This window comes from Martes martes (assembly GCF_963455335.1).
Source record: "Martes martes genome assembly, chromosome: 7".
In the NCBI taxonomy this organism is placed as follows: domain Eukaryota; kingdom Metazoa; phylum Chordata; class Mammalia; order Carnivora; family Mustelidae; genus Martes; species Martes martes.
This window is the reverse complement of record NC_137894.1, coordinates 103,944,035-103,961,231: the sequence shown is the minus strand read 5'-3', so window position 1 is coordinate 103,961,231 and position 17,197 is coordinate 103,944,035. Positions and strand designations below refer to the sequence as shown.

General features: G+C 35.5%; 1 protein-coding gene across 2 annotated transcripts in view; it reads right to left on the bottom strand.

Moving 5' to 3' along the window:
• The window catches only part of ARID4A (AT-rich interaction domain 4A), a 64,945-nt gene that overhangs the window by 40,381 nt on the left and 7,367 nt on the right, over nucleotides 1-17,197 (bottom strand). For both annotated transcript variants that reach the window (XM_080809651.1, XM_080809652.1), the window contains exons 6-11: nucleotides 9,965-10,044; nucleotides 9,781-9,875; nucleotides 7,938-8,070; nucleotides 2,407-2,486; nucleotides 1,405-1,481; nucleotides 850-1,016 (exon numbers count right to left, since the gene is read on the bottom strand). In XM_080809651.1, the coding sequence (XP_080665777.1) occupies nucleotides 850-1,016; nucleotides 1,405-1,481; nucleotides 2,407-2,486; nucleotides 7,938-8,070; nucleotides 9,781-9,875; nucleotides 9,965-10,044 (632 nt within the window). The remainder of the gene's footprint in view (nucleotides 1-849; nucleotides 1,017-1,404; nucleotides 1,482-2,406; nucleotides 2,487-7,937; nucleotides 8,071-9,780; nucleotides 9,876-9,964; nucleotides 10,045-17,197) is intronic.

The window sequence follows — 17,197 nt, the reverse complement described above, 5'->3', positions numbered from 1 at the left end:
TTGTATATGTAAAACAGAAACAAGCATTCCACGTTTTCCAAGCAAATATTTTTCATGCTCAAATAGGTCTTCTTTTTGGTAAACTCATTCTCTTTGTCTGTCCCTAGGTCTCTTTACCTCATAACAACCAAAAATATACTACCAGTTTATCCCACTTGACAAAACACTGCTGTATAAATAGACAACAATATTCATATAAGCTATGATGTTGGCAGTCCATGAATAATTTCCTACATTTAGGTACATATCCTAAATGGCATAATATTACCAAAAAACCCATTAGCACTTATAAAAACAATCTCTTTTGTATGATTTATCAAACTGCCAAATGAAATATTCTTTCAGTTTGGATAGATTTTTAATCCCCACTGTTTTTGAGATACTGTGAAATATCTGAAAGAGGTAAGGTTTCTAAATTCAGACAGATCAGATCTAGGTTCAAATCCCTATTCTCCACATGTGAGCTGTGCAACCTTGGCAAAGTTACTTAACCTTTGTGACCTTCACTTTCCCCACCTTTAAAGTAGGATAGTAGTAGTTAATTCCACATGGTAACAATTATCAAATGAGTTAACACATGTAATATACCTAAAAGTTATATTTCTTTTCTCCATGGTTGTTTGAAAAGTTTGTACTTGATTATTTAACCTGAAAAGTTCTTTGTATGCTAAAAAAAATTAGTTCTGATTTACCCACTAAGTTAGAATCCAAAAAAATCACCAAATCAATGTTAACTAGAAAAAGGCAGAAACAAATAACATAGAGCATCTAAATGAGGAAAATATACAAAGGCAGTAATTTTTAAAGTATTAAAATGACTTTACGTCACAAACATAAAATTTCACTTACCACCTCTTCTTCTTCCTTTTTGGCCTCCTTTTCCTTCTCTTCATCGTTTTCTTCAGCTGGACCATCTTCATCATCACTACTGGATGACTCAAGGATTTCACTTATATCCATTTTCCAATTATCAGGAACAATTCTAGTTTTTAAGAAGATGCTTGCTTTCTGTAGCCCTAAGAATAAACAGTTGTTATAGAATTAGCAACATAGAATAATAGAATGACATTCAGAGTCAGAAGATCTGGACTCAAATTCAGCTGTTCCTTATAAAATGATACAGTAGACTTCAATATATCTGAGTCATAATGTTATATTAATGTTTATTATTACTCTAGAAGATACTGTTAAAAAAATTAATGGTAAAACATGAAAAAATTAACTTACTTAAAAATTACAAATAAAATATTTTATCTAGCCATTAAAAAAATAGCCATCAAATAAAAGTAGATATTACCTCTAAACAACGAAAATGGCACCAGAGAATATTCAGTCTTGGTTTAGTCACTATTTGCCATATAAAGCCACATCATGAAATAATGGATTGAGTCATTCCTATTTTACCTGGTTTAGCAGAGAGCTCAGATTCAGGTAGACTGAGAATATCTACTTCCTTGATATCTTTTCTTGCTATAGAATAACTAATTACAGAAAAGAATAAAGGGAAGGGAAACCATTATTAAATAAAAATGATCACTTAAATAATATTAACACATAGAAAAATATAAACCTCAAAATCAAAATTATTTTGCCTATGTTTTAAAAAGACCATGTATGTCCTAATCCTTAATAAAGGGCAGGAGGTAAATATATGCAAAACTAGTATCTTAATTCTTAAGATTCATATAATCAAAATACACTAATCTGAAGCCTCACATTTATAATACTTTAATCTATGCAACCTTCCTACACACAGTATGGGGTACCTTATATCAGCATGATATTTTCCTTATAGAAGCCACAATGATTATTTTGATTTTTGTTATTTCTTAAATTTACTATTCAGTTTAGTAAAAAAAAAAATTAATAGAAGGTAATATTAAAATATTTTTATCACTGTAAGATATATTAAATTTTCCAGAGAATTACATCTCTCTTTCTCTAGACACACACACACACACACACACACACACACACATATAATTTTTTTTACATCCTTTTTGGGAAACAAAGCAGAGATTAAAGTTTCTAAAAATGTGACTTAATCAGAAAAAAAGTCAAAAAATTATTTTAGTAATATTCTAAGAAAATTCTATGAAAAGTAAATTTCATAGTTCATCATATGAAATAGTATACATAATAAAAATACCAAATTTTTACAATTGAAGAGAAAACCAATACCATGCTTACTGAAACTTTTAAAATATTATTCTCACATTTTGTTCAGTTTTTATACAAAATTTTTCAGAAAAAATAACTTACATTACAAAAAGTAAACCATATTATGTAATGACTTCTCAGTTCATGAAATGATTAGACTTTTAAAAATAAAGCTTGTACTGTGGAAGAGTTTATCACTGTGCTTTCATTTTCTTTCTCCCAATGTAACACTATTAAGTGACTCACAATTTAGAATCGAGAAATGATCGAACTAAACACTGGTCTTTTTTCACTGTGATGTCATCATTACAGCTGGGAGATATTACCTAAAATATAAAAGAAGAACAGATTGGTTCCTAATTTCCCTTGCTAAAAAAGCATATAATTTTTTGAAAAGAATAATTCTGGATCCCATTCACTTCTCAAATGGATTACCTTTTGTAAGAAATAGTTTCATTGTCAGTAATTTCCATTATAAATGAGCTACTTAAAAAAGAAGGCTACCTTCTTTTTATTTATTTATTTATTTATTTATTTATTTATTTATTTATTTATTTTTAAAGATTTTATTTATTTATTTGACAGACAGAGATCACAGTAGACAGAGAGGCAGGTAGAGAGAGAGAGAGAGAGAGAGGGAAGCAGGCTCCCTGCTGAGCAGAGAGCTCGATGCGGGACTCGATCCCAGGACCCCGAGATCATGACCTGAGCCAAAGGCAGCGGCTTAACCCACTGAGCTACCCAGGCGCTCCTTTTTATTTATTTTTATTTTTTAGTACACTAGTTTCCTAGATATTAAATTTATTCAGTCATTAGATTATACAGTGAATAGTTAATACAATATAAATTACAATGGGACCACCACTTCAAAAAATTGGGATTTATTCTAAGCTACGTATTTATTGTCCAAAAAGTAAACATACGATCCATGATGAAAATGTAGAATATAATTTTTTTAAAGATTTTATTTCCTTTTTTTTTTAAGGTTTTATTTATTTATTTGATAGAGATCACAAGTAGGCAGAGAGACAAGGCAGAGAGAGAGGAGGAAGCAGGCTCCCCGCGGAGCAGAGAGTCCGATGTGGGGCTCCATCCCAGGACCCTGGGATCATGGCCTGGGCCGAAAGCAGAGGCTTTATTTAACCCACTGAGCCACCCCTAAAGATTTTATTTTAGAGAGAGAGAGAAAGAAAGAGAGTATCGTGTGAGGTGGAGGAGGGCCATGGGGGTAAGACAGTGGAGAGAAAGAATCTCAGGCAGACTCCACGCTGAGCACAAAGCCCAACTCGGAGCTCAATCTCAGGACCCTGAGATCATGACCTGAGCCAAAATCAAGAGTCTGAGCCACCCAGGTATTCCAACATATTATAATGTTTTAAAAATACACTTCAATCAAGAACTTGAAATCCTGTTTGTTCAAACACCTAAGTTCTAAAAAAAACACCTAAGTTCCCTTTCTTACCAGAGCATTACAAATTTTAGTAATGAAAACAAATCAAAGAAAATCTGAGTAATAACTTTTTTCTTTTTTAAAAGATTTTTTTAATTTATTTGACAGAGAGAGAAAGCCAGAGACGAAACACCAGCAGGGGGTGGAGCAGAGGGAGAGGGAGAAGCAGGCTCCCCGCTGAGCAGGGAGCCTGATGCGCAGCTTGATCCCTGGACCCAGGGATCATGGCCTAAGCTGAAGGCAGAAGCTTAATGACTAAGCCACCCAGGCATGCCCTAAGAACTTCTTAATTTCTTAACTTTTTTTTTTTAAAGATTTTATTTATTTGACAGAGAGATCACAAGTAGGCAGAGAGGCAGGCAGAGAGAGGGGGAAGCAGGCTCTCCGCTGATGATGTGGGGTTCGATCCCAGGACCCTGAGATCATGACCTGAGCCGAAGGCAGAGGCTTAACCCACTGAGCCACCCAGGTACCCCTAATTTCTCAATTTTTAAAAATAACAAATGTCTTAACATTAGTAAATAGCTAATCTCTCTATAATTTTTAAAGCACTTAAATTTTTTTAAAAAATTAGTCTACTAATAAACTGCTGAAGTTTATCTCCTCATCATCCCTAACACCAGCTCCTCTGCTACAACCTAGCATTATCCACAGAACTTTATGCAATGATGGAAATGTTCTGTAGGTGCACTGCTAAGCACCTGAATGTGGCTAGTGCAACTTAGAGACTGAATTTTTAATTTTGTTTAATTTTAAGTAAGTTACATTTATATTTAGGGGCACCTGGGTGGCTCAGTCAGTTAAGTGACTGCCTTTGGCTCAGGTCATGATCCCAGGCTCCTGGGATCAAGCCCTGCATTGGGCTCCTTGGTCAGCAAAGAGCCTGCCTCTCCCTCTGCCTGCTGCTCTGTCTACTTGTGTTCTCTATCTCCTTGTCAAATAAATAAGTAAAATCTTAAAAAAAAAAAAAAAGTTACACTTAAATTTAAACAGTCACTTAGGACTCATGGCTATTAAATAGTATATATCCAGATAATTAAAAATTCTTCACAGTCCTATCGGCTGTTTTAACATCAGATGGCAGTAAATGTTTGTCTGCTAGGTGCTGGTCATTATTAGACTAATAACACAGTTGTGTCTGTCCTCAAGGAGCTAACAGCATAATGGAGAGGTAAACACAAAAAGAACACCATGGAAGGTAAGTATGGAAATATGAAAACACCTGGGAGGAAGACTCAGCCGAACTCAGGAAAGGAAAAGGTATGGCCGCAAAGGCTTAAGGTCAGGTCTTAAAGGATGAGTAGGCACAGACAGGGCTTAATTACCTCACCTATGAACCACTAAATTAGTCTCCAAATTGATTCCTGCCATTTCTAGTCTTTCCAATAATCTGGTCAACATACTACTGTCTCATTAACATTCCAAAATATGTAGCTCAAATGATGTTACTCTTCTGCAAAATACTATGCAGAATTATGGCCCTCTTCTGCCTAGATCCAAATTATCTTCCCAGTCTTATTTCCTATGATTCCCGTATTTGTGCCCAGTATTTAGTCATATGGATTCCAAGAGCAAATAGTTCCAAGAACAAACTCCTTGCTGCTCTGCTTTTACTTATCTTGTTTCCTCTAAGAAAGTCCTCTAGAGAAGGTTTGTTTAACTAACTTTAAATCCACCAAGGCTCAGTTCAAAAGCAAAAGCTTGATGAAGGTGTTCTGGGTCTCCTTTATATAAATGTAATCTCTCAAGACAAAATGTCCTAATGTTGAACATATACTATTGCATATAGTTACTTGAATTATTCTCTGCATTAAATTATGAAATTATCAAAAGTGAGACTGGTGTCTTACTTTTATTTTCTACATCACTTGGCAAACAGTAAGTCTGCTGAGTAAATAAAGGAATTAAAAAAACATGGGGCGCCTGGGTGACTCAGTGGGTTAAGCCTCTGCCTTTGGCTCAGGTCATGATCCCAGGGTCCTGGGATCAAGCCCCACATCTGGCTCTCTGATCAGCAGGGAGCCTGCTTCTCCCTCTCTCTCTCTGCCTGCCTCTCTGCCTACTTGTGATCTCTCTCTGTCAGAGAAATAAATAAATTATTTAAAAAAAAAAACTCGTGGCAAATTATGACCTAAATATTCTGAATCCAAACCCATTTACTTATCTGCCTGTGTGACTGAAAGGCTCAAAGGATTTCCAGACTTTTCTCATGTAAAGTAAATCTATCATATATAGCAACTGAATAATGTACTTACATACACATGGAAACCTCTAAAAAATGGCCTGGGTTCTTTAAAGGATCTAATTTGGGACATGTTTTGTGCCAACACTGTTGTTGGAGATATATGTGATATCAAAAGTCAAAAAATAAAATTCAGAGAAGGAGCACAGTTATGTTAGAGTGGTTAGGGGAGACTCTGTAGAAAAGGTAGGACTCAGGGCACCTGGGTGGCTCAGTGGGTTAAGGCCTCTGCCTTCAGCTCGGGTCATGATCCCAGAGTCCTGGGATCGAGTCCCACGTCGGGCTCCCTGCTCAGCAGGGAGCCTGCTTCCTCCTCTCTCTCTCTCTGCCTGCCTCTCTGCCTACTTGTGATCTCTGTCTGCCAAATAAATAAAATGAAATCTTTAAAAAAAAAAAAAAAGAAAAAGAAAAGGTAGGACTCAAGCTGAACCTTAAGAAGAGAGGAGTAGGAAAAGGAGAAAATGAAAACAAGTATTACCAAGTATTATTGATTCCACTCATGAAATAATTCTCTTGCCCATCTTTTCTTCTCATCCCTTCCCTGAGGAAGCAAAGACTAGATTTCCCTACCAACCCATCAGACTTGCCACTTCCAAAACCTAGGTGTACAATTCCTTTCCCCAATACCCCTGTTCTACTCTACTGTCTGCACCAAGTTTTAAAAATGATGATAGAGGAGGATGCCTCTGTGGCTCAGTCGGTTAAGTGTCTGCCTTCAGCTTAGGTCGTGATCCCACATCAGGCTCCTTGCTCAAAGGGAAGCCCGCTTCTCCCTCTATCTGCTACTCCCCCTGCTTGTGCGTTCGCGCTCTCTCTCTCTCTCTCTCTCTCTCTCTGGCAAACAAATAAATCTTAAAAAAAAAAAAATTGATGATGACAGAAGGGTGCCTGGATGGCTCAGTCTGTTAAGTGTCCAACTCTTAAGCTCAGCTCAGGTCTTGATCTTAGGAATCATAAGTTCAAGCCCTCTGTTAGGCTTCATGGAAAAAAAGAAAAAGGACTATGCAATCTTTAATAGCTATGTAATCTCTAATTATATATAATTAGATTCTTGAGAGAGTGTGTTACAAAATTCATACTTCTCTCTCTTCTAAGGAATTTAGAGCTAAACTCATTGCATATCCTCAGTAAATACTAATTGATTTGATTTAAGGCAAGAGTAAATGTTTAGAAGAGTTAAGTGTCTGACATGGAGCAGTTAAGACAGGACCCGAGGACAGAGCTTACACTGAAAATGAGAAACAAACTAAGAGCTGGGATGGCCTCAGATATCCATCTAAAGAATGCAGAATTGGGGGCACCTGGGTGGCTCAGTGGGTTAAGCCTCTGCCTTCAGCTCAGGTCATGATCTCAGGGTCCTGGGATCGAGTCCCACATCAGGCTCTCTGCTCAGCAGGGAGCCTGCTTCCCCCTCTCTCTGCCTGCTGCTCTGTCTCCTTGTGATCTCTTTCTTTCTCTCTCTGTCAAATAAATAAAATCTTAAAAAAAAATAAAGAATGCAGAATTGATCCATAAGGCAGTCAGTGAATGTTTTGTGGGGGGTTTTTTGGAGAATGGGACTATCATGATTAAATCAGTATATTAAAACTATCTCTTTATAAAAATTGCTTCTAGAAAGATATGAATTTAGCAAAAAGGTCAGGAATCAAGTTAAGGGAACTTACGGGTAATTACCATAAAGTGAGTAAAAAATGATAATAGGAGTAAGAAGAGACCACTGGACACATTTTGAAGGAAGAGCTGAAAAATCCCAGTAAACAACTGGTTATAGAAAATTAAAGAAAGAAAATAACATGAGAAGTCAGTGAAGTATATGGGACCTAAGTAGGATTGCTCAACTCTGCAATGAAGTCCAAATTAAATTTATGTAATACTTTCAAAATACTTTAAATATTTTTTAAAAATCCATGTTAAACATTTGCTTGTTTATTTATTTAAATTTTAACTAGGCTCCACACCAATGTGGAGCTTGAATGCACAACCCTGAGATCAAGAGGGGCATGCTTTACCAACTGAGCCAGCCAGGCACCCCCTTTAACAAATATTTTAAATGGTTAATTAATTCTGCAAAGAAATCTGACTTACCAAGGCAGGATACCAATCAGTCTTCTCAGATGTAGATGCCACACTTACAACTTTTCCTAATAATTCATCATTGAGACGTCGCTTATCTTCATCTTCCTCCTCACTACTTTCTTCTTCTTTTTCATCTTCATTACTAAAAGTCAGAATAACTTTATCAGGATCTTCACATAAGCCGTTGCTGAGACAGAGTAGTGTGAGTTTAACATGTACAACTCAATTTCTAATGTAGATTACTCTAGAGTAGTAGTTTCTTCATTCTTATTGAAATTGAAGAGATAGATACTCCCCTAGTACCAAACTAGTCCTGAGCTATCCGTGGTAACTCTTGAGACCACGTCACTAGATGAATGAGGATTTGGACTTTGCTCTTATGCCAACCCAGCTGGGACAGAAAAGTCTAAATACGTCACCACGAACTACTTATTGTGCCAGTACATTTTTTTTTAAAAAGACTGTCCCCTTCTCCTTTTTGTATCTGCCAGGTGCCAGATAATATAATTCTAATTTCCTAACAGGTTATGAAAAGATCGCATTAAGAAACATGTGAGGGTTTAAGTTCACTTACCTAGACAATAAAATAAGTAGACAAACTCATAGTGAGGAAGTCTACAAAACTGGCCTACACTCTTCAAAAATGTCAAGGTAATGAAAAGAAAAAAAAAATGCCGAAGAACTTTTCCAGATGAAAGGAGATTTAAGAACCATATAAACTAGGGATGTCTGGGTGACTCAGTTGGTTAAGCATCTGCCTGTGGCTCAAGTCATCATCTCAGGGTCCTGGGACTGAATCCCACGTCAGGCTCCCTGCTCGGCAAGGAGTCTGCTTCTCCCTCACCCCTCACTCCTACTCATGCTCACTCGCTCTCTCACTCTGGCTCTGCTCTCTCTCTCAAATGAATAAAATCTTAAAAGAAAAAAAAAAGAACCTAAAACTAAATGTAATGCACGGCCTTGGATTGGATCCTGGATTCAGAAGATGCTTCTGAAGATTACTACTGGGCCAACTGGCAAAATCTGAAATATGGATTACATATTATTAGATAATAGCATTCTATTAATGTTAAATTTTCTGAATTTGATAATCATACTTTGACTATGTAAGAGAATTTCCTTATTCTTAAAGTGTTTAAAGGTAGGTCTGATGCTTGCAATACTTTCTCAAGGCTTGCAATACCCTCTCAATTTAATTATTATTAAATAAAAAATAATCATATATATCTACAGAGTGAATGATAAGTCAAATGTTCCAAAAGAGTTTAAGTTAGTGAATCTAGATGGTAAGTATATGAAAGTTTATTGTGTAATTTTTTTTAAAGATTCATTTTTAGACAGTGAAAGGGAGAGAGAATGTGCACAAATGGAGGTAGTGGAAGGGGGACAGGAAGAGAATCCCAAGCAGACTGCCTGCTGAGTGCAGAGCCCAACATGGGGCTCAATCTCACAACCCTGAGATCCTGACCTGAGCTGAAACCAAGAGTCAGATGCTCAACTGACTGAGATAACTAGAAGCCCCAAAAGTATATGTATAATTTTTAAGTTTGAAGTGTTTTTGAGTTGAAAAGGTTGAACAATATATATACTCACTTAAAATAGAAAAAACATATCAATTAAGGAATTTGGCAAAGTAACTCAAGACAAAATAGTGTTTCTGAAAAAGGCATTGTGATAATTCTTGGACAAAGCAATGGGAATTATTAAGAATAAGATCTGCTCAAGGTAAAATGTCTAATATAAGGATACAAGATACTCTGGAAAAGTTACCTGAACAATTTTAGCCATCCTAGAAAAGTCATTTGTTTAATGTTGTAATAAATGTAACATTACTGTATATGAAAACACTCACACAGGAAGAGAGGACCTCCTTCCTCTGTTTGTCTTCTTCGCAATAACTGGAGTTCCAAAATGCTCTGGATTTGTTAAGGGAAGCTGGTCAAGTGTCTAGATAAGAAACAACAGACAAATTAAATCAAATTTTGCCTCGATGTCCGAAGTTATTCAACCCAATAAGCCTACCGATGGCACCCTACCTCACTCTCAGCAAAATGTCTCTCTCCTTTTAGGCAAAGTGAAGTGCGTCTCAGTGTTCTCTCATCACCATCATCAAACACTAAAATAAGCAAGAGATACCAGAGAATTTACGCACACTAAGTAAAAATTTCACTGCAGAGAATGCTATTATTGCTATTTATCTCGGCTTAACATTTGTAAGAATCATTATTTGTTATTTTTAAAAACCTTTTATTTTTTTTTTAAAGATTTTATTTATTTATTTGACCGACACAGATCACAAGTAGACAGAAAGGCAGGCAGAGAGAGAGGAAGGGAAGCAGGCTCTACGCTGAGCAGAGAGCCAGATGTGGGGCTCAATCCCAGGACCGTGGGATCATGACCTGAGCTGAAGGCAGAGGTTTTTTAACCCACTGAGCCACCCAGGCGCCCCTCAAAACCTTTTAAAATGTGCATAGTACATTTTTCATTCTGTAGCTGCCAAACAGATGCAGGTTAAATGTCTGCCCCCAACTACTTAGGTGTTTCCATTCATTTGTTCAGTGTCTATCACTACAGAACCACCTTCTTTAAACCATTAGCAATCTAGTCAAATCAAGAATTATTATCTTTAATTCTAAAAAATGAGCAAAAACCTGGTTTAAAAAAAAGCATTATGGGTTTGTTCCCAACAGATATCAATGAAATATCTCTTACTTCCAGAAACTGTTTGCCTTCTGGTAGTGTTTCTTGGATTACTGGACTCTTCTATTTATTTCCATGATAACTTACTATAGTAGAAGTACTGGCTGCCCAATTCTAAAGTCCTAAGATTCAACTTTTTTCTTTTGCTAGAAGAGGATGTAAGAAGTTTAGAAATAGGGCACCTGGGTGGCTCAGTCAATTAAGTGTCTGCCTTCAGCTAGGGTCATGATACCAGGGTCCTGGGATAAAGCCCCATATTGGGCTCCCTGCTCAGTGGGGGATTTGCCTCTCCCTCTCCCTCTGCTGTTTGCTCACTTGCTCTCTCTCTCTCAAGTAAATAAATAAAATCTTAAAAAGTTTAGAAATAGAAGTTGAAACAAGGAAACATCAGAAAGATGAAATTTTTTTAAAATTCAAAATGTTAGTCATAATTGCACAGAAGCTTCCTCAAAAGTTTTTACTATATTTTTAAAAAATCATACTATGTGGAAAGTATGTTTAAACATTTCAGGGGGAGGGGCGCCTGGGTGGCTCAGTGGGTTAAAGTCTCTGCCTTCAGCTCAGGTCATGATCTCAGGGTCCTGGGATCGAGCCCCACATCGGGCTCTCTGCTCAGCGGGGAGCCTGCTTCCTCCTCTCTCTCTGCCTGCCTCTCTGCCTACTTGTGATCTCTGTCAAATAAATAAATAAAATCTTAAAAAAAAAAAATTCAGGGGGATGGGGGTAAGGAATTTAACATTTTATCACTTTAATTCTCCATATAACTAGCTATATTATTTTTATAGGTTTAATTTTTCAGAAACGCACTCTTATTTTAACATCTAACATATACAAAGTTTATTTTTAAAAAATGCTCTCGAAAAAAAAAAATGCTCTCAGAAGACACCTGATTGCCCAGCATTATGAAGAAATAAAATATAAAAAAGATGAGATCCCTACCTCAGATACTTATAATACAAACATCAATTAATATGTGTATATCTTATGAAAATAACATATACATAGGAAGGCATATATAGACAAAAATAATTACGTTAAGATTTAATTCCAATACAATTCTAGAGGTTTTTCCATTCTAACAGAGTAAGTTAGTATTAATAAAGGGAAATTCTACATTACTTTAATAATATTTAATCATAAACTTATTTTTTTCATGCTAAGAACTTATGTAAGAGTACTGAACTTCTTCAATATTTATCTACCTCAGTCAGTTCTTCTCTTAGACTAAAGACATCTAGTTTAAATTCTCTTACATGCAGGAGACAATGCAGAGAAAATGAAAAGTTCCTGAAGCACATATTCAAAGAACCATAATGATTCCACAAAAGGAGCTGTGTTATACACTGTCAACGATGCAGAAATTAATGACCACCTGCAGACACAATGACAGGATAAAACACAACATCCTCTAACAATTACATTACTAATCTACACTTGATTAACAGTGCTCTAAACATTTGTAACAAAACTATGATTCATATGGTGTCAAGTCTAATAAATAAACCACTCTTCCTTTAAAAATCCAAGATCATGAAATTATTGTACCAAATTTAAAATAATTCATGTATTAATATCCCTAAATATATTAAAGAATAAAACCTTAAAAGTTCCAATTTTCCTTAATGCCTACAATATGAAAGATGGTAACAACAGACACACACATTCACGCTCAGATGCACACACCTTTAAGTGGAGGTATGAAGAAGGAAAATGAGACTATAAGACCAATGAATAATATTAAATTATGCAATAAGATGTTTTTCAGTGTTTCACTGTTAATCAACGGCAGCTGCAAATCAAATGTTCTGATGAAAAATTTCCAAAAATTTTTGAAGATTTTATTTGAGAGAGAGAGAGAGCGAGCAGGAACAGAGGGAGAGGGAGAAGCAAGCTCACTGAGCAGGGAGCCCAACATGGGGCTTGATCCCAAGGTCCTGGGATCACGACCTGAGCCAAAGGGAGATGCTTAACCGACTGAACCACCCAGGTGCCCCTTTGATGAAAAATTCCAGTATCTTTAGTTCTTGCTTTTTAAAAAAAATCACTTCGAAATAAATCAGATTTTTGAAGGAAAAAAATGCATTTCCCTTCAACATACTTGACCATGGCTAGAAATAATGTAAGAACAAAAAGAACTTCTCTAAAGGGAATTGTAGTACCAATAACAATTTCACAGTTTTACACAGGAATACTTACAACATTTAGAGAACAAAGAGAAACAGTTTAAATTTATTTTTAACTCCTAAAACATACAAAGGCATGTATTTAACTACTATATACAAGTTTGAAAAGCTCTATAACCATTCAAGATTTCCTGAAAGATGGAAAAGTCAACATCACAGTGAAACTATTAGTCATGACATCCCTGATTATCAAAATCATGAGGAAGTTCCATCTATAAAAAACTTCCTCTAGAACTTTCGTGTTAGAAGTATCATCTAAAGGGGCGCCTGGGTGGCTCAGTGGGTTAAGCCGCTGCCTTCGGCTCAGGTCATGATCTCAGGGTCCTGGGATCGAGTCCCGCATCGGGCTCTCTGCTCAGCAGGGAGCCTGCTTCTCCCTCCACTTCTCTCTGCCTGCCTCTCTGCCTGCCTCTCTGCCTGCCTCTCTGCCTGCCTCTCTGCCTACTTGTGATCTCTCTCTGTCAAATAAATAAATGGAATCTTTAAAAAAAAAAAAAAAAAAAAAAAAAGAAGTATCATCTAAAGAACACCAAATTTGCAGGCACTGAGGAATGACTCTGGCATTCTGGCAAGAGCGAAATAATTAACTGGAGTAGATAGTAAATACAGCTCTTTTTAGTTCAAGATGTATACTATTGTATGCCAAGAGATAAAATTCAGACTATAAGGATTTAGTAATTCTATGAAATGTTTTATACTAGTCAAAACTGGTATCTGAATGGACTACTGAGTGCTAAAGAGTATAAACGCAGTATCTCTGGGGGCGCCTGGGTGGCTCAATCAGTTAGGTGTCTGCCTTCAGCTCAGGTCATGATCTCAGAGTCCTAGGATTGCCCAAGGTTGCGCTCCCTGCTCAGTGGGGAGTCTGCATCTCCCTCTCCCTCTGCCCCTTCCAACCACTCATGTTCTCTCTCTCAAATAAATATATAATTTTTTAAAAAGTGATACCTCTATTACTATGTTACTGTAAATACTGAAACATAATTTTAGAAAAAAGACAAAGCTAAGTCCCTCTCAATAATGTTGCTCATACTAGACAAAACAATGCCTATGCAAACAAATATACAAACCCTAACTTTAAACTGTTAAGAGAAACAAAAGCAACAGGGATCTATCTACTAAATACAAAAGCTCTACCTGTGATCACAGTTAGATGCTGGAGGACAGTAAGATAACAACAGTAAATTAACTTTCTCTCTCCAAAGGTATAATTAGTTATCATAAGCTTCTATCATGTACTAATCCTCACAACAGCCTCTGCAAGGTAGGAATCACTATCTTCCTTTTATAAAGAAACTGAGAATCTGAAAGCTACAGTTTTGTTAAGGCAGATCAAAATAGGCATGAAGCAGAGGCATAAAATGAACACAGGAAAATAAGTCAAGAATTCTGACTTTACAAAAATATTATTATATCTGTGTGTAGCAGTTACAATTAGTGAAATATTTTTGTATCTACATTTACATATTAATTAAGAAAATATTTCACATAATGGAATAAAAACTTTAAAATTACATACCTTAGGTATAACCAATAGTTCTGTTACATAAAATCATCTGTGATATAGAAGTCCCTCTGCAGCCAAGGTCAAAAACTTCAGAAATCAAGAAACTTAAGAAATTAGCACTCAAATGTATAATGAAATTGACAAAGTATCACGGGAATGCTAATTCTTATGGAAGGCCATTTAAACAACAGGTTAAAGCGTATCACAGGAATGCATAGGCTTCTTTTGGCTTAGTAATTTTTTTCTTAGTGATTTTCTAGTCAGTGGAATAACCACCGGTTTTTTAAAACATTCGTGATCAATGCTGGTAATAAAAAAACTTGTCATAAGAGGTTCTAACTAAATTAAAAAGCCTTAAAAGCCAGCAGCACATGTTACAAAAATCAGTCCATTCACCAGTTTAATCTAAACCTCCTCTACTCCATTAACTAAAACTTCCATGAGATCTGATCCAACTGACATGCAAAACAGTAATCACAAGACATGAAAAAGTCCTGAGTCTTAAAAAGCATTTGTCACAAAAATATATAATCAAATAGATTTTTATTTTTTTTCAATTTTAGAGAGAGAGATAGAGCGCATGCACTAGCATGAAGGGGGAGGTAGAGAGAGAGAATCTCAAGCAGACTCCATGCTGAGTGCAGAGACCAACACGGAACTCAATCTCAAGACCCCGAGATTCTGACCCGAGCTGAAACCAAGAGTTAGATACTTAACCGAATGACCCACTGAGGTGCCCCATTATCAAATAGATTTTAGTGTAAAATTTGATACATTACATATATGTGTATATGCATTTTGTATGCAAATTACTAAAATAACAATTCTGTCCTTTACATTTTCCTACTTTTCAAGTACACTGTGTTATTTTTATATTCCAAAAAGGCAAAAGAAGAATAGTTTTAGAATGTCCTCTTGACAACTGTATTTACCAGGAGTTAATGGCAACATTCAAGTGAAGATACAAATTCCAATCCTAATTTTGATACCTTTTGAATGACTAGACAGGTAACACATTTCCATACATTACACATATCTTTCAGGCAAAGATAAGAACTGCCAAATGAATAAATTATGCTAGGAAACACTGTTTTATGATAGGAAGAGAACTATTTCTGAGGCTCAAAGAAACAAAAAAAAAATCCATAAACTGGAGCTATTTATTATTCAATATTAGAGGGCAAGGTGTTATTAGATTTTTTAAAAATTAGGTTATATTAGCCAATTAAAAATTGGCTATTCAACTATCACAGAAAAAATACCTAAGTATGTAAGTTATTATCAGACTCATCAGATAATTTTTGATCACCAATGGTCACAACTCTTATTTGATCCAAACCGGCAGCATGGTATCCTCTCTTCTTTTGTTTCTAATAGTCAAATTTTGAGATCACTTAAAATTTAAAAATGATATGGAAATCATTAGTATTCTGTGTAACTTTCTGATTCTACTTAGATAATACTTTACTAGCAAGTAGAAAACAAGAAAATTTTCAGAAAAAAGGAATTAAAGGTAGTAGTCACTCAATTAAAGAAAAATATAGAACATTCATGATCTGTGAGAGAGGACACATTTTGCCATCAAAATTTTAGGCTTATTATGCTCTAATAATTCTTTATATGGGCTACATCCTTCAGGACCTAAATATTCTTTATGGCAGGGTGCTTAATGAAACATACTTAAGTGAACCATGCTTTTTAACATCTTAAATTTTTTAGGTCACTTGCTGTCATTATGCAGATGCAAAAACACTTAAATATTTTGAATTTTTCTCCTGAATAAGTCTCTGTTTTTCCAAGTATTGACTATTTTACTAAATGTGTACTACCTGCATTAAGTTCACCCAATGTAATTAGAAAAAGATTCTTGGGTTGCCATCCCAGGACCTAGTAAACTGAAGAGATTTGAAGTCCTCAAATCCTCATTTTATAAAACAAGCACCAAATGATTCTTATGTACACTAATGCTTGATACACGAATTACATGCAATTAAGATTCTAAGCTCTTTCAGAACAAGAATTATACAATTTCTTCTGTAATTACCCATCATAGAAAATCACCACAGAGAATGCTCACTAGCAACTAGCTTTTAGAAATGCTAAAATGCCATTCATAAGAGGATAAAGATCTGTTATTCTGGAGTGCAGAAGCCCAAAATGTGAAAACCTGAAAAGTATTGCTTCTGCAGAAGCATAAGCATTATATCAGTAAAACTTCACAAGTACTGTCAATGAAGCCTCGATATTAAGTACCAAATAGGATGCAATATTAGTATTTGAATATGCATCATATAATCCTGCATAATTTTGCATATATGAATGCCTGTAATTTTTACCACTAGTTTAATATAGTAAAATTGTATTTACTTGATCTCTAAGAGTTAAGATTAAACTTAGTTTTAAATCTCTAACAACTATCAACAGTCACAACTAAGCTACCTAAAAATAAGTAGTTCAGAATACCAGCACTGTTGTGAACCAACATCAATTTCTAAGAGGTTCAAGAAGAACAAAAATGGTTAGAAAATAGTAGTTACATAGAAAAAATTGTTACTGTTAATAAAAACTGCAAAGTTAAGACCTAGGAAGAACAATTTTTAACCAAAGCATGTACTTCACAGCTTTGAGCATCACCGGAAGATGAATGATTTTTACCCAAAGCAACAATTCAAGTAAACTAAAAGTAAACCTATAGGATCATTTATTTTCCTTCTTTAAGGAAACCACACCATAATTACATCACTTATACCAGGACATAAATGTAAAAACCAAACAATGGTATAGATGTTTAGTGTAAAACAAAGGACTGGATTATTATCCACAGGACTGTGTAGTTTCAATGTACTGAGAAGAGATTTGGAAATGTTAATCATTGTTAT